The sequence below is a fragment of the Pelodiscus sinensis genome, chromosome 7, assembly GCF_049634645.1.
Source record: "Pelodiscus sinensis isolate JC-2024 chromosome 7, ASM4963464v1, whole genome shotgun sequence".
NCBI lineage: Eukaryota > Metazoa > Chordata > Testudines > Trionychidae > Pelodiscus > Pelodiscus sinensis.
In genome coordinates this window covers 44,769,039-44,786,964 of record NC_134717.1, presented here as the reverse complement: position 1 = coordinate 44,786,964, position 17,926 = coordinate 44,769,039, and the positions used below count along the sequence as shown (strand labels likewise).

The following is a 17,926-nucleotide window of genomic DNA, read 5'->3' as shown; positions in this document are numbered from 1 at the left end:
TCTCCCAAAATCATTTTTACTGTCTTTCTTAAAAACAATACTTGAATTAAAAATAAGACATGGAACAAAGAGAAAGTCATCTATTGTGAAGACATGATGGCTTAAATGATGCCACAAATCGCTTTGATTTTTCACTCTGGATGTTTATTTATTTTTTACAGTTTTCTGTTTGTTTTTCTTTCTTAAATTAGGAAACGCTGGTTCAAAGTAGAGCGCCAAATAAAGCAAACATTTAAAATACAGTATAAAGAATGTATCTTCTTGCTGATACATTTTGTAGGTTTAGGAACGCTTTCATATTTTACACAAAAGGAAATCAGAAAAAGACACAGAAAAGTTCTGTATGTTAAGGTTAATTGATCATTATGCATAAGGATACAGAAAAGAAGGAATACTGAATTTCACCTCTCCTCTTTAGCATTTTTGGTTTGACTATTTTTTCTTTTCTTTTCTTTTTTCTTTACTCTTTCTAACTAACAATAAATAAATACGCTAATATAAACAGAAAAAAATAACCCGTTTTCACTTCATTTCTAAGCATTTGTTCTGAGGTGTTATGGAAAGGAGCATGTGTTTTCATCACACCAGGAAATGTAAAGCAGCAGAAAAAAGTTCACAAATACTAGTCTCCCTAGTTTAAATAAAAGAAAAAGCCTTAGCTTTCTGTCCTGAATTTGTCCAAATGCATAACCCCGAAATTGTATGGGGGCAGGAAAGACAACAAAAACAAAATACCGGAATAAAGCATCAAATCTCAACTTTAAAATTCAAAACTGAACAACTTTCATTTTCCATTATTTGTTAATTTCTATGGTCAGGAGATCTCACTTAATATTTTCTCACTTCCCAATATTTGCAAGAAGAGTTTTTACGTTGTGCTAATGTAGGTAATTCAAATAAAGTCCAAAGTACTGTCATTTTGTCTCCTTTGTACAACAGTACCTTAAAGCAAGATGACGCTCTTGAGTCTTTAACTGCTACATGCAGGTTCTGCTTGGATAATGTCACTTATGTACAGTACTGTTCCGAATCAAAGGAAGAAATGGAAAATTTCACCTCTTCTATAAAGTTGTCAAGTCAGTCTGATGGTCCTTGGAAACAGTCTGTAAATGTTGGTTTGAACCAGATGAAGAAGACCTACCCTTAGTGTTGGGCAGTTTGTGATCTTTTTTCCACTTCATTCTTCTGTTCTGAAACCAGATCTTGATCTGGCGTTCAGAGAGACACAAAGTGTGGGCTATTTCAATACGACGACGCCTAGTCAGATACCTGTTAAAATGAAATTCTTTTTCCAGTTCTAGGACTTGCTGCCTTGTGTAGGCTGTTCTGGAGCGTTTAGGTTCGCCTCCGGTGTAATTGGGATTCACTGAGAAAAAAATACGTAAACTTTAAAAATCTAATCTTGGCTTTCTAGTTACAACTTCACAAAATAAACCTTACAGGCTACCATGTGGCTGTTATGTGTGATCACATTTCCTTACAACAGACGTGCATGTTTCCTCCTCCTTTATGGACACAGATACTCTGGAAATCTCTATCATGCTCCTAAAATGGAGTTTTCTCCTGCACAGACAAGAGCCACATGGCCAACGGCCTATTTCCTCTGCAATAAAAATTTACGACGAGTGCAATTGGCTACCTCAGTTTTAAAAAGCTCATCTCTTGGAAGGACTTTAGCAAAGATCTAACTGGATTTGCTTAATCAGAATAGAAGAGCAAAGCAAGAAGAGAATCCTTACCCGAGTTAACATGGACTTTCTTCATCCAGGGATAAACTACTGCTGGCTGCTTAATTGCTGACCCGTTTGGGGTTTTGAGGTTTTGCTGCTGGCTGCAGGCTCGTGAGTTGGCTACTGGAGGCGGTAGACAATGCTCTGCTTGACCGGGGAAGTGGCTCGGTGGGCCGGATTGCTCCTGTCCATGACCCCGCGGCTGCACTGCAGAGTCTTGGGCATTGCTACAGCTAAAGGGCTGCTCGCTGTAGTTTGACCGTGGATAGATTCCCTGATGCTGAAAATCAGAGCCCTGCGATGCGGTGTAATAGTCGGAGCCCTGCTCAGCTAAGTAGCTATTCTGTAAATATTCCTCGCAAGGAGGAAATTTGGGATCCACATACTTAGAGTTCACCATATACGAACTCATGGCCATTAATTTCTGAAGGTAGAAAATACTAATTTTTCTCGTGTTGTCTTTTTTTCTCCTTCCATAGAGCCCTCCTACTTGCTGTCAACTGAATAAAGTTAGGCAGCCATGTGACTGGCTCAGCCAATAGGGAGGCAGGGAGTTTATCACCGGATTTGTGTGCATCTCATAATTTTCACCAATTTAACTAAATAATATACATGTAATCAAGTGACCAAAATTCAATATAGTTTATTTTCAAAAGCAGGTATTAATAGGTTAAGAATATTCATCAAATGCTGTTCGCTTCATTGACCCTCAGGTAAACCAAGCTTTTTGTGTGAATTGACTTTTCTAACCTTTGATGCCCTTTAGTCTAATTCACCAGCAATAATTTCAAACATGGTTTGTTACATTTGTCAAAAAAATATCGAAAGAAATAAAGACCGAGAATCTCAAGGAGCATTAAGAGGAAAGAAATTGATAAGGAAAGAAGAAAAAAGAAAAGACATCAAAGAAGAGGGTAATATGATGTACAATAGATCTGTCCTGTCTTTGTCTTGCAGAGGTCATCCAAAAGTTACCAGAATCTAGTTCTGTTGAATAAAATTAGGCAATCAGTAACTTCCAGTTCACTTTGCAAGTCTCAATATAAAAATAATCATGCAGATAGCAAGGAAACATTCATTTTTAATCACTAAAGTCTAATCAATTGATCTGGAGATGGCATTTAACTTTATGTACAAAATTCTCAGATGTAATTAGATAAACGCAGTCTTCATTCATCAATAGCGTTCTTGGGATACAAGTAAATACCTTTCAGGGTTGCGAATCCTACCGTTGCTAGTGTCATAAATATTTGGATTCAATCTGTATACTGGATAGAAAATTTTTGCTAACATCTGGCATATCAAACTAACTTTTAAAGTGTCTTTTAAAAGATTCACTAGATAATTGGTATTTTTCAAAAAAATTGTACTGATCATGTGATTAACTTTTTAAAATTAGCAGACTACTAGTAATAGTTACCATTGAACAACACAAATAGATAGTAAGCATTGTTCGGCGTAGTAAATATGATAGAGGCAGCAAAACTTTTAGAGTGTCCCAATATTCAGCATGCACATGTCTTTTGATACATTCAATATTTAAAATTCTAACCATTTGCAGAAAGGTGAAGTTTTTGCATCGACCATATATTCCCCTAGAATCGAATCTGTGACTATGTGAATACCACACAAATTCGGTTCTACAGGGTATATATAGACAACGTAATAACATTCTGTTTTCATCTACAATATAATAGTCAGGATCATTGCAATTTTCTTATTCCTTACTGTCTTCTGAGGAATACAAACTTATTCTGTCGTGCTAAAATTCTGAAATATGGATTTGATGAAGGGTGTGATTTCAAAAAGATTCAGGTATGTTATTATTGATGAAATGGAACCTGGTAAGAATTTATAGCGACGAATTTCCACTAACATTATTACAAGTTATTAGTAAGATCTGATTATTACTTTAGATGTTCTGTCATTTAAATCTCCACTAAAGTCAATGGATGTTACTAACCAAATTAAATTAGTTTAAAAATTAAAATTAAAAATAACGAGGAAATATACATTTACGTTATGGATTTGAAGAAATTTTACCTATTTTGAACATTTTTTTCAAAAAAATCTCTTTTAATCGAAACAAATAAAACAGGAAGCAACACAAACACACACATACATAAAGAGAAAGAGATTGGTGGAAAGAGTTTTACATTATAAAGTTTTTTGCTTTATTAAAATAGTTTCCAAATTGATCTGTATAACACTTTGCTGTCTCTACTATTCCTGTTAGCTAAATGTGAGCCTATCATCAAATAGCTCCGCTTAGCTACTCTCTTCAGGTTTTCCGTGCGGTAGCGTTTATGGTGAAGGACAGGGCGAGAGGTCATTCTAAATCATTTACAAACATAGCCCAACGTTTCATTATTTTTACTTCGTGGACAGCAGCACACAGGAGCACAAAAGTTCACGAATTGTGTCTGACCCAGCTCCTCAGTGCTGTCCTGTGGTCAACCTCTTCTCCTTCGACTATTTCACACAAGGAACTTCAGGACCAACAAGAGCCTGTTTCGGGGTATTAGGATTATCAACGTGAGGTTTCTTTTGAGGCTGCATTTAACATCTCCTTTGGACGGAGTCCGAAAAGCTCCTTTTAAACATCTGCTTTCTAATTATGGCGGGGATGGAGACTCGATAGCAAGTGCAACGCCAGACGATGTTCTGAGCAAAATCGTTCTGGATGGCTGATAGGTGCATTTCCATATTTTAAAATAGCCCCTTTGCTTGCTCTTTTTATGAATAGAGTTTAGCTACGAAACGCTCAATGCTCTCCAAGCCAACGCTACAAAATTTGGTTCACAGCTCAGCACAAAGTCTTGGCGTTCTAAAATCCTGTGTAGAGTTGAACAGAAGGGATCGATAATGTTGAAATAGTCCTCCCCCCCTTCATATTCTGTTAAATACTGCCCATTTTCATATTTGTTAGACGCTGTGACCCGCGTTTCACCTTATTGCACGACTTACTCAGACAGGTCAAAGCCAAAGAGTTATTGATGAACAAAAGCGTTAAATATTCACCTCCTGTTCAACTGCCCATACAAACGCTTTTGATCTATCAGCCTTTTTTTTTCTTGTATTCTGGTTCATAATCAGTATGCTAAATGTAGGTTTGGGAAAAGAAAGTAATCCACAGAGTTAGGGTCGGCCACAGAGTTACAGGGGAAGAAGAACATTCATGAAACTGAGCGCTGAGCTATAGAAGAGAAGTTACCTATGGAAGGGAATTTAAAACCCTGCAACAGAGACAATTGTTTAATTCGGTCAGGCAGGGTTCGAAAACTAATACTGGAATATAAAAACAACATCAGCACCATCCGCCTGGGTTTAACAAGCAAAAGAGGTCGTTGGTAAGAATGCATGAAAAGGAAGCGGAGAAAAATATAAATAAGCACAGTGCCCATCCTGCACATTAAACAGCCAGTTCATGCTTTGCAGAAATGGTAGGAAATGTAAGTAGAATGAATCCTCAGGAATCTTTAACTTTCATTTTCCCTTTAAAAAAACAGGTCAACCTTTCCTCGGAGACAGGAAGTTAAAATGCATTTAACTACGATATTTGCCATTTTCCCAGTCCTAATGCGTCATAATCAAGCGTTTTCCACTGTATATTCAATTGTCTTCGCCACAGAGCCAATATTCCCTTAAATTTCATTTTGGACGATCAAGAGATTCGAAAATCAGTAGCTGCCTTTGCTAACCTCAAACATTAGTTCTTTTCCACTTCCTCGGATCATTTCAATAAATGCCATGTTTTCACTAGCTCAAAAAAGACTTAATTGAATCAGTGGGTCCGTGATATTACTTAGAATAATACAATTACATCACTAGGCAAACTCACTACTGCTAACAACATACACATGCCATTGTTCCTTCATTCATTATGCCATTCCAAACGAGTTTAAAATGAGATAACACACGCAACTGTCTTTTGAGCCCTTTCTGGAAAAAGAGAAATAGCCAACCTTACGAGCAACCGTGGTATAACATGATCAATTCAGTATTTGCACAGGGAGGCGCTGTATAGCTCTAGCAAGTTAAAATGGTATTACTGCTAATTAGTTTATATTACTTAAGAGCAGCATAATCTGACACCTAGCCCCAGTGCTGCACTGTAATTAGCTTGAAAGAAACTGTACATCAGCTTTTAATATGATATGTGATCATAACATGCACGAGGACAGGCTTAAATAATTTGCAGCCCCAAAAGTATGTACAAATAAAACAACTGCGCAGTGACGTAAAAATGGCATATCTTCTCTGACTTTTCCAGGCTGAGGGTAAGAATCTGTTTTCACGCAGTGCTAATTTTGTAAAAAATTGGGAGTTACTTACTGTGGACGTCTATCCATTGTGTCGAACCTGTCGCAATAGAAACGTTTGTTATTGTTATATTTCACAGATACATAATATTTATTCACAACATTTGTGGAAACATATGAAATGCATACATGTAAATAGGCAGAAAAGGTGATAGCAAATTCTGAGGACAGGAGAACAGGAATTCCATTTCGAATAAAGAATAATATTCAATCAGATTTTTATGGAACTTCTTTCCCCAGTGGCTGACGTGTGTTGGTTTCACTTTTACTGTTCATATGGTATACTTTTTATTTCAGAGAAGTGAGAGGAAACCCTCCACTTTCACCATTTGAGAAAGAATAACACAGGCCTATTTTCTTTTGTAATTCACTCACATCCAAATGAGATATTCAGCTCCATTTTTGATAACTCATAACCCATAACGAGTGGCAACACGTCACAAAACATCATATCCTTTCTGAGTCTAGAAAGAACTTTAATTCTATTTATATTTCAATAGGACAGCAGTTACTCCAATATTAATACCCTTTACGACTGCCAGTAACTATACAAACATCAACCAGGACTCATTAGTGTCTTTGTCAGAATTAGTAGAGAGTATTTTTTACTAGAATTTACCTTCACTTTTCTTTGTAACTAGAGTTAAACGGCAATTTAAAACAAAATTTGCTTTCATGCAGACTGAGCCTCATTAAAACAGATGTTTAAAGAGAAAATGTCAGTATGGTTTTATTGTTAATGGTTATTTTGCATCACCCATTGCATGGCTATCCCATCTTGGAGAATTTTCTCTTAATATATAAAGCAATTGACTAGGAAGTGATAGTTCACTAGACATAGTGATCAGAGCCTTTCCCTCCCTACCCTATTCGGTTTTATTCAAGGACAACAACTAGAATGTGCAAGAATAGTGAATCTCAGCAGTTAAGCATCAAATAACAGTTTCCCGGGCTAGAAGAGGGTTAATTTCAGAAGGAAACGCTATATTATATTCAGACATTTCAAACATGGAAAAGCAACCTAATTCCAGTCTCTGCCTAATCCCAGCTACTGAATCTGTCCCCGTCCATGTTTACAGTCAATCTGATTCAATCCTTATAATATGTCAGGGCTGCTTGTAGTTGCAGGAGGCACAAAGACAGCAGAGCCTGTGGATCACGTATATGACTGTATGAAGAGTAATAACGGACTTACTGTGTGCTTTTCCAGTAGAAGTGGGGGGCCTGAAAGAAGAAATGTCTCGATGTTCGCATTCAAGCTGAATGTTCCTTGCTACTACTTTCCGTATTACTGCTTCCAGGAACTGAGGCATCTGCACTTGTATGCTCTTAAACTAATTTATGGTGGGAATTATATTTTGGCTTGTCAACTCTCAAGCCATAAAACAAAGTTTATTGGAATCACGTGCTTCTAAATAGCCACTCAGGGCCTATCTCTGTGGAACCATAAATAACGTTCAGCTTTAAACTTTTATTCACTAAATAAAGGTTCGCTGAAACTGTTCTATAAAACGTAAATAGTTCAAAATATCAAGGCAGCATGTAAGGTCACAGTTGCGTCCCTATGACGGCCTTTAAAATAGCATATTGCACGGGGCTCTACTGAAAAGTGGAGCTAGCTCTCCAAAATTGCTTTGGGGCGTCGGAGCGTGTGTGCATTTCTCTGTGAGTACCAATTCAAATCTTTATTTGAATACGTATGTTGCACGTAGGCATGGGGAAGCAAATCGTAAGGGGAACAGAGACGTGGTTCATTTAGGGGATTCCCCACCCCTTTAACCGGAAGTTTAGGGCATTTTGGTCAAAAGCCCATGGAAAACGGTTTTCACTAATTCATCTGCTAAACTGTTTCTCGGTGGATTGGTGCCAGAAGACGAAAGTCTCCTAACACATGCATGGGGCTTGTAGGAGATGTTTGAAGGGCGTTCGCAAGTGGCCAAACTGCTTAAAACAGCAAGGCACCGGGCTTTCTCAAGTGAGAAATGGCGAAGCCTGCCGCAAGGAAATCTTTGATAACCGAAGCTGTAAGGAGGGCTATAAAACAATAAAACAGCGCTGGTGTGAAGGCGCAGGCTGTGAGGGAGTAAATGAGGGTTTCAAGGAGTCTAAGCACAGGAAGTCAAATGTCACTAGCAGTCCTACTCCACCTCCCACTCCCACCCTCCCTTTGCCTCGGCACCAATTCACAAGACGTGACCGTGTGCTTTTCCAATTAGAACCCCAGGTCGTGCAGTAGCATTGGTGGGAAGCGTTGCCGAGTCGTGCCGGGGCGCGGAGCCTTCTCCTTTCTAAAGTTTGGAAAAAAACTGGCAGCAGACCTCAAAGAGTCTGACCAGAGAAGGGAGGCTCCTCTCGCCTCGAGTCCCGCCTCTGCGTAGCCTCACCTCACGGCAGCTACATAAATTATTAAAAAATATTCAACTATAGATTGAAGATAGCAGAGTCACGTCTAGCGCGCATGATTAAGTAGTTGTTATTGTCAGGAAAGCCAAGAATCTGGAGGCAAAAGCGAATGCCATAATCGGCAATCTGCCTAATAAAGACGTATTTGTATCTTAACTTTCCCAGGAGTCTTCATCTTTCTCAAATAGTGTAATAATTTGTCTTTCACAAGGCACAAATTATGAGGAGTCCGGGTTTTTTTTATTATAATAGCGTTCTGCGCTTGCTTCATTTCTTTGCCACCTGGCTATTTTGCACTCTGGTGTTTTCCTTTTCCCTGGTGAAAACTTTAATTAAAATAATGTTTTCGTGTGTTCATAAATAGGACAACTCTTGTGAAACACGTTGTTTCTTTTTATGCTTTGTATTGCCTCTGATTCCTGAGTGAACCGTGACAGAGCTTGGGGACTACACTCGGCCATTTAATGACGCAATTAAGAAATGAATGTCAGAAGAAACGTAATCAATCTACCAATGAAATGGAAGCAAGTATTCCAAAAATAATATTTTTTGGATTTGGACCGAGAGAGCCTTCAGGATGGTTTGCCACATTAACATTTCCAAGGATATACCGAACTACCATCTTACCTTACTTCAGGAAAACTAGGGATCAATGGACGTTTAGAATAAATTCTTAGCCAGTACAGGGTGCGAGATTTGGACAACGTTTTAAGATGAGGAGTTAAATCCTCGCTTACCATGTGGAAAATATATCCCTCTCAGGTTTTCAGACCTTCATTTAAGCACTATCATTCCGTGTGAGCAACAGCCTTGAGAATGACAGAATGGAACTGGAAAAACTCCTAGAGAAGCCCTTCTAGCTGAGAATAAACCAGAACCTACATTGCCTGTCCACCTAACATGCTCAGTGAACGCAAGTGGATTTGTGGGTGGGCGGTGAATGGAGAATCGAGCCTCTCCGGGAATTCCAGAAAGCTACCTGCAGGGATAAAAACAAATGTCTATCTCTACATAACTGTCAACTATGTAAAGGCATGTTCTGGTCGTTCTGCAACTTGGCCACTGTAACATTATGGGTCTTTCTGCAATGTCACGAATTGATGGTGAGAGACTATGACATGCACCCTACATGAGATGTATCGAGGTATGTGTGGGCACGAACATATCTGGTGTTTGTCCCGAACTAGTGTTATGAGCCTTAAGTCCATGATTTGAAAGAATACAGTCAAGACCAAATTTAGTTCAGTGACAGTCTTTCTTCCTAGCACAGCAGTTAAATCTTCAAGTGCTGACCAGCTGAAGCATCCAAAAACTAATTACATGAAAGTCCTACAGATAATTAGCTCACTTTCACCTTTAGCAATCACTTAATCACAAAGAGTTTCGTTGCAAAGGGGTTTGTGTGACTGTAGATCAGACTCTAATGGGGCAACCGTCATTATTTTGGCAGGTCAAAACGGATGGAGTCTAAAAATCATGTTGTAGAGAAAATATTTTCTTCATACAGCAGGATAAAATATTTTTGGAGCTGTGTAGGCCACTAAGGTCATTGTGATACAGAAAAGAGGGGAAACATGATTAAGCTGGACAACGTGGCAGGTTAAGATCATGTGTTAATGCTGATCCTGTAGTAACAGTCTAATAAATGAACAATGTCAGATTTTCTTCAACTGCAAGCACAATCGCGTTAGCTCCTTTTGCAATAACCTGGACAACATAAGAGAAATGTATAAAGTGGAATTTGGCACTATACGGAGAAGATGAACTGTGGGAGATGGTGTGTGTGTGTGTGTGTGTGTGTGTGTGTGTGTGTGTGTTCACTAAAGTAGCAAAGAGCATCATCAGGAAGAAAGCAAGGCACAACCGGACGGTTCTCGGTGAAATATTAGCACGTTGAATACGTGTGCAGTTCAGAGCAAGACATCACTGTTGAGTGACTAGGAAGGTACGGAAGATAGAATACACGTGTAAAGACTGGAAAACACACATTATTTAGCCTTAGTCGTTAAGAAATCAGAATGGAAGCAACAATCATTCAACTACCCTGAAAGATGCATGGAAGATCCAGAAACACTAAGAGCGAGTAGAAAATGGGGCTGGTATGGGCAGCATACAGCGAAGTTCTACAAAGAAATAAATCTTACTAATTGGGGTGGGGAGATACTTTGGTAAAGACTGTCTCCTGTCCACAGAATTTAAACAAGGAAATATGATGTTATTCCCATCGAACTCATTAGGAATGCTACTGTGACTTCAGAGTCTGGTCAAGGAATACGGAAGGCAGATATTATTGATCTAATGAGAAAATGGATGGTTTTTTTCCCCCCGAATAATACTTATTTTTCAGGAACTTGATGTTGCTGGTTTTCAAATGGAACATAGATAAGAAGTAAAATAATCCAATAACAATCTGTTTCCCCTGGAAATCCTAGTGATAATAGAGTGTGATAATTGTAATTATTTTTGTGTGTGTATGCGACTGGCGTTTATGTACTTGGTGGCCACACAGACAAGGATCCTGCCCCGAAGAGCTTACAGTCTAAATGCAACCAGCAGCTGTGACGTTTGTATCGCTGTGACGTAATGTACCATCTGAGCGAACGCTTTCAGCTCAACCTCCAGTGTGATCTTTGTGACGGCCAATACATTAGGTTCCATTATCTCATCAGCCTGTGCGCAGACCTATGGATGTGTGCTGCTCAGAAACGTAATGGGGACGGCTTTCTATGAACGCCTCTGAAACTTGAGGGCCTCAACCTCAGCCTTTGGAACAAAACGAACGGTGGCCGGTGGGGTGGAGAGGGGGTTGAGCAGGGAGATCACAAAGGCTCGGGCATGGCATCCCAATCGAGGTACGGGTTAGGAGTGAAGAGGCGCAGCCCTGTGTGTAGTCCCAGGGTGCGAGAGCGGCAGTAGGGGAGTAGGCCCCTCAGGTGACTACTCATCCCGCTGAAGGGTATCGAGGAAAGAAAGGGTGTGGGAGATAAGGGGCCAGGAAGGTCGGGCTGGTGAGCGGACCTGTGGCATGACTGTGCAAGCGGAAGCCCGAAAGGTGCAGCTGGGAAGGGGACAGGGAGATTTCTTTTGTCACCCGCCTCCAGAGAGAGGAGCCAAACAAGCGGGATTGCTCCCTCCAGGGGAGCCTGAGGGGGAAAGGCAGTAGGAGGTGCTGCAGCGGAGATCAAAAGCAGCGCCAAGGATGCGGTGGCTGGACATCAAAGGCTGCTTGCTGGCACTGGAGAGCAGCGACTCCTGAGCGCTGGTGAATTATTGTACAAAAGGCAGCCTAGGCGCCCCCATACATGGGGCCTGCACTGGATGGCAGTGGAGGCTGGCGGGGCTTTAAGAGCCAGCGGTACAGAGGACAGGCAGTTCTAGGGGGCACGGGAAATGGTCTTTTCTATGAGTGGGTGGCGGGGGCTTGCCACATCCGTTAGGTGAGTTTGACGCAGAGAACTGGGGTCCCGCAGAGGTGCGTGCGGGGGAGAGTGGGGAGGTGAAGTGCAGCAGGAGAGGAGTCAGCATCAAGCCTTTAATGACTCAGTGGATCAGCAAAACTGCATTGCACCCCGGCCTGTCTCCACCGTTCACCAGAGTGGCCCTCCCAACGCACCGGAACGCACGCGTGCTGCGTGTGTGTGTGTGGGGGGGGGGATAGCTGTGCTAAAGGAAGCGGTTTTTCCCACGTGCAAAGGGTCTGCATCGCACTGGCTGATACCCCTAGTAGCGCAAATCGCAAAGCGCGCGCGAGCATTTCCCTGCAGTCAGTAGCCAGCCAGGATTGCATCCGCGTGGCCGTGTCTGCCGGGTGCCGGGTGAAACGCAAGGTCGGGTGAGCAGTGGCTGAGGCAGTGCTGCTCCGGGCCGGGGGAAGATCCGGGGGCGGGGCGGGGGAGTTGGTCTCCCTCCAGTGTGACTGCAGAGCTGCAGTAACTTTGCTCTGGCTAAGCTAAGGGCAGTTCTCAAAGACAGGAACCTGGGAGGCTTGTCCTACAGCGCCTCCTTCTGGACGAGTGGTCAGCAAGCAAAACGGTTATGCACACCCCGGGGAAAGGCCTCCTGGTTTTTCAGGGACATGTTGCCCAGTGAGACAATTTTGTATAATGGTTGCGGGGAAGGGCTGTGGGGAAAATGTTTTCTGAAAACTTGGCCTCTTTTGACGTGGCTTGGATAAACCCTATGAGTTCATTCGCATTCAACAGATAAACACAATTTCAGTGCTCCAAGTATTTACAACATGACCAAATCAATGAAAACCTCTCCGATTTTGCTATATGTTGTGTTCAAACGAAGTGATAAACAAGGGTTCATGGCTCAGGTAACTCGCAGGGATGAGTTCTTGTCTTATTTTTAGGGGTCCTCAGGGCTGTGCAGTCTAACCGTTCATCCGTTGTAGAGTTTATTTTCGACGCATAAGCTGCGAGGACAGATCCAAAAGGCAAAATGTGCCTGGATAGTTTTGAAAGATAAAAGAAGTCACACGTTTGGAAGGAAGATTTGAATCTTCTAAAGAAAAAAAGTCTTCCTGGTACTTAGGGGCAGATGCTGCCAATTTACTCGCTTTTAATAGCATGTTACCCTTCGAGTAGTGCTCTTGATTTTGGGGCTAATCGAGTGCCAGCAGAAGAAAAACGTATACAACTGAAATTAACAAGTAACTGATGTTAAAACTAAAGTCGGGTCTTTCCTGACAAAAGGACAAACGCTGGGGGACCTTCTGCCCGGTACTCTGAAGGAGAACTCCCCATTGCAGGCGGGGGAGGGGAAAGTGAGGGGGGGACGGATGCTGCTTTAAAGGTGCATTTTCTGGCCCAATGTCAGGTAGAATGGGAGTCTTCTGAAAACAGCGAAAATAAATACAGAATCAAAAGCTCATTGGGCTTTCCCCCCCCAACTTGTTGGGGTTCATTTTTTAAAATTTTGTTTAAATATATCAGATAATACCTCCCTATAGGTTACATCTATCTATCTATCTATCTATCTATCTATCTATCGCTACACATAGCCTATAAAACACCCATTCTCCGCATGCAAGGATGTATGCGCACACACAGGGAGAGAGAACTATACAGACATAATATCCTTGCTAACAATGAAACGCGGGTAGGAGTCCATAGATAGATGTGAGACATTGGACAGTTTTCCTTTTCATTAAAACCCGTCGAAATACATTGTTCAGCTTCCCACCTTCACCTGTGCCAGCACTTAAAACCATTTTCAGGAAAGTTGATATAATAACCGATTCCATCAGACGGGCAAACTAAGTCCATACACTCCAAAACACAGATTTATTGGAGAATCGAGGGAACTTTTATTATTTTATTATTTATCCATTTAGATTTAGAGATCTGAGATCACTTTCAGTTTTAACAAGCAAAGTTGAGAGGGGGCATACATTAAATATATATTTGTTCTTTGCTTTCTACTTTGGTGGTTCACAGTATAAGCTGTATCCTACTGAATAGCTGAACTGTTTACTGCGCTTCATCTTTTCCTTTAGCTTCCTGTTTTTTTCCTCTAACACTGCCAGCAGCATTCACTGCCGCACTGCAGTAGAGCAGTAAATACCTTTAACAGCTGCCTGCCAGCCAACGGGTGAAATACTGTCTTTGTTCTGATTTTTCTGCCTCAAGAGCTCATAAAGAAGTCCATGAGAAATATATTTCTTTGGAAAAGCATGACTGGGAAATAAACAAATCTTTGGGTTCTAAGACTCAGAGAAAAATATCCCTATAATTATTTTTTCCGAACTATTAGGTGCTTTATATTCGCATTCCCTACCCCCTTTAAATATGCACCAGGCATCTACCGGATTATATTCAACTCATTCATCTATATTTTAATTCGAGACAATAAGGAAATGTTCTTACAATAACGAAGTAAAGTTACTATAACTTTATTTTTAAATGTTAAACGAGTGTTAATAAGGTCCGGATAGCACACTGGTTCCTGGTTGCAGTTTCCATAATTGTCGTTATTTTTTTCAGAACCTACGCCATTAAATGTATTTAATAAACCTAGAAATCAATATTCACATTGTACTTCTCACACCTGCTTCATGTACGCTTTGCAATCAAATAGACACAGCTAAACACACATATATACTTTTTTTAAAGTGTTTGCAACTTAGAAGCACACACACATACATACTTAGCAGCATGTGTGGGGGGGAGGTTTAATAACATAAATATATCGAGAAGATATAAGGAGAGCAGAATGGCATTCCTTTTAGGAAAGAAAACCCCGCAAAGTACCAAAGAAGGCGTTCATGGGGGGGGGGGGTGTATATATGCTCATATGTGTGTTTTACATACATAGACAATGGGGTTTGTGTATGTATATTCATACACACAGAGAACTATATCCAGAAATATATATATATATATATATATATATATATATATATATATATATATATATATATATATATATATATATTTATTTCTGGGAATGGTTGTGTGTGTGTGTGTGTGTGTGTGTGTGTGTGTGTACACATATATAGAAAAACCAATTTTCTATGTATGTAAAATACACACATATGAGCACATTTAAAAAATGCGGCCTTGCAAAATGATAGGGTATTCCCCCACTCTCCTAGAAGCTGCTAATAATTTGAAAACATATAGGAGAAAGAATTTTGCAAAATGTTAGAGTTGTATTGCTAAGCAATTACGGAATTACCTATACTGATATCTAAGAGGGCAGTGGCCTATTAAAGAGTAACAATTTAATTATGGCATAAGCATTAGTGAGTTGCAAAGTATGCCATAATAAAATTGTTAGTCTTTAAGGGGCGACTGGACGCCTTGTTTGGTTTTGCTGAAACAGAATAACATGGCTACCCCCATGCCAGTAACTATATGGCTTTAAGGAGTTTTTCTGAGAAACAGAGAAATGATTAGCTAACGCATAATTTTCCAATTGATATTGTAAATTGCTGCGGCGTCAGAAGTTATCTCCCGAACCTAACAGTCATTTAAAAACAAATGTAATTATCGTTTTGCCAAAGGATACATATAAAACATCAGTTAGTTCAGGGTCTTTATTTTACTCATTATAGGAAGCTTATGGGACAATATCCCTATTGGAAGGCACACAGTGAGGGAATGACTCAGTTTTCTTCTTCCTGCTTCAAAACAGGTATCCTGGACCCGGAATCCTTTCTGTTTTCATAATCAATTTTGAATATTCTGTCCAATGCATATATTTGACATAATAAAAAATCGTCTGTGACCTAAATTATGCTGTTGTAAATTGTATGTATATATTGTATAATATGTATTGACCTTTTCCCAGAATCGTAAACATTTGACGCAATACAACATTTCTATCATTGAAGATGAACATACATATAATTATTATATATACATTTCAAAATAAAGTTTATACTAGTTAGATTATACATATAGGCATAATAACACCGAAAAGATATATTATTTGTGTATACTATCTATATATTTTAAAGTATACCTATGTTTTTAGAACGGCTATCATTGACTTATATATCAATAATATTGTTAGAAATATTTCACTGTATGTTTATAACTCTAGAAATGTTAGTATACCTGAGTGCATTTCTGTATATTCCTTGTATCAATATAATACATGATATAAAATACCTCAATAAAATAAAATCAAGATAATATAGAGCTGGCAAAAATTCTCCGTAGGTAGCCCTGAAAAATTAAAAAAAACACTGTATAGACAATTAATATAAAGCTTCTCTAAGTTCTGAAATATTCATTAACTTAAAAATCTAATCACATTTTCATTATTATAAAAATCTGCCTTGTGATGAATAAAGCTCAACCGCAGGAAAGAATCAGATCCCATGCACTTCCTTTATGGTTTGCCATAATTAAAAGCATAGAGAGAAGAGCTGCTGTAAAATATTTTTATTCAGTGTCAACGTCACTCGTAATTTGCTAACGGCATAAATCCAAAATCACTGAGAATTGATAGCACTATTCACTCAGGCTCATCACCGATAACCTTGATGTGGCATTCAGCGTTGCAAATTATTAACGACTCAAATTCTGGTTAGAAAAACACCTGTTAATCTGTAAAGTTATGTAAATGCATTGTACAATCTGGAGCAAACTGCAAAGTCGTTAGACTAAGCAATCGGTCAAAAAGCCGAGCAAGGCAAAGAATATCACTTTGGGGCAAAACAAAGAATATCACACACATTTAAAAGCCTGTTCTCTATCTTAGCTTACACTCCGCTTCATCTAAACTTCCTGCTTCGGCATTCAGAAGTCTGTTTTGATCACCTTTGCCACATTTTCCTATAGCTTGTTCTTCGAGACAACCCTGAACAACAGACCAGACACACCCCAATTGAAATAGTTTTGAAAGTGGCTTAATGGGTCAGAACATGCCCTGCAGACAGGTGACAAAACAGGCAAGGGCAGTTAGCAGCCACATTCAGTGCAGTTAGTGACCTGGACCCGAAGCTATCTGACTGCCTTAATGAACGCTACAGATATTACTGTCCCTTACACTTTCTTTTATGACTTCTCAAGTCATTTAGTGGCGTCTGGGTTCTGGGGAGCCCTGCAATAAGGCAGAAATGAAGGGATTCCTTACCCGTTCGCTGCTCTGGAGGAAGGCAGGGGAGCCGAGGAGGGTCGCTGTAATCCATTAGACGGGTTGGTAGCAATCCGAGCCGCATAAAATAGAAAAGCAAAAGACAATGGGCTAACAGGTACAGGGAGAGGGCTCTACCCAAAACAACCTTGCTCCAGGAGCCAGCCTGGCAGACTGGGACCTTGCCACTCGGCAGCGAGATGCTAGCTTATGAGTCTTCAAAATAGCTGGAGGCTGACAAGGTAGCAGCCCGCAGGAATCGGGCGAGTTTGTTTTAAGAGCCCTGGTCTAAAGTGGATCGGTACACAAACATCATAGCGAGTGTAATACACCTCATCGGAGACAAAGGTTAGAAAAAGAGGGGCTGAGGCTCTCAGAAGGCAGAATGCAGGGGAAAATTCGCCAGGGAAATCAGGAAAAAGGCCATGAAAGCCATCACTGCCTGCACATGACCAGCCTCAGCCAATGACGAGCCCAAACAGGTCATAAAAAGGTCTATTACCAAGTTGTAAATTTTCTTCAAACAAAAAGGAATTTACTGCAATTCCTTGCGGATTTTGCACATACTGCTCACCAGCGCCATGTTTCTTTTGCCTGCTCTGTCTCTCTCTAGCCTCCTTTCCTTCCTTTCCTCTCTTTTCCGTGGCCTGGCAGAGCATCTGTGCCTTCTGACTGGGGCGTGTTGCACTCCCAGGCAGAGAAGTTATGGAAGAAAAGGCAAAAGAAACCCGAGTTTATCCGAAGCGTGTTTATTTCCACAAATTCACAAGCCTGGGTTCTCCCGTCTCTGGGGTCCTCCCACAGCCCCGCTGTTCTGGGACCAGCGCTATCGCTGGGTGAGCCTCTTGCCTATCTCTTACTTAAACGGCTCGGTTTTCATAT

General features: G+C 40.3%; 2 protein-coding genes across 8 annotated transcripts in view; both read right to left on the bottom strand.

Moving 5' to 3' along the window:
• The window catches only part of HOXD3 (homeobox D3), a 36,155-nt gene extending 18,971 nt beyond the window's left edge, over positions 1 to 17,184 (bottom strand). Inside the window, exons 1-2 of one of the 4 annotated variants that reach the window (XM_075933697.1) lie at positions 17,045 to 17,183; positions 6,066 to 6,092 (exon numbers count right to left, since the gene is read on the bottom strand). The gene's annotated coding sequence lies outside the window, so the exon portion shown is untranslated. Of the gene's footprint in view, positions 1 to 6,065; positions 6,093 to 7,247; positions 7,358 to 16,074; positions 16,131 to 17,044 lie in introns of those variants that run through there. The other 3 variants (XM_075933700.1, XM_075933699.1, XM_075933698.1) reach the window with 3 other exon arrangements.
• On the bottom strand, positions 123 to 17,674 carry HOXD4 (homeobox D4). Of its 4 annotated transcripts, none has more exons than XM_006119464.4 (5): positions 17,619 to 17,674; positions 17,045 to 17,088; positions 6,066 to 6,092; positions 1,740 to 2,717; positions 123 to 1,366 (listed from the first exon to the last, which is right to left on the bottom strand). In XM_006119464.4, exons 4-5 carry the CDS (start codon positions 2,146 to 2,148, stop codon positions 1,062 to 1,064), a joined length of 714 nt encoding a protein of 237 aa, XP_006119526.1. In that variant the 5' UTR covers positions 2,149 to 2,717; positions 6,066 to 6,092; positions 17,045 to 17,088; positions 17,619 to 17,674; the 3' UTR covers positions 123 to 1,061. The 4 variants fall into 4 exon arrangements, with proteins under 4 accessions (XP_006119526.1, XP_075789821.1, XP_014427206.1 ...); XM_075933706.1 differs by lacking the exon at positions 17,619 to 17,674 and adding an exon at positions 16,075 to 16,131 and having other exon boundaries at positions 17,045 to 17,087; XM_014571720.2 differs by lacking the exons at positions 17,045 to 17,088; positions 17,619 to 17,674 and adding an exon at positions 7,248 to 7,352.
• Between the last annotated feature and the right edge of the window lie 252 nt (positions 17,675 to 17,926).

Bases quoted from the DNA above. Each gene is read 5' to 3' on its own strand.
- HOXD4 (XM_006119464.4), bottom strand. From the start codon at position 2,148: ATGGCCATGAGTTCGTATATGGTGAACTCTAAGTATGTGGATCCCAAA. The intron at 1,367-1,739 runs GTAAGGATTCTC...TTTTTTTCTCAG, and splicing joins GAAAGTCCATGTTAACTCGG to TGAATCCCAATTACACCGGA.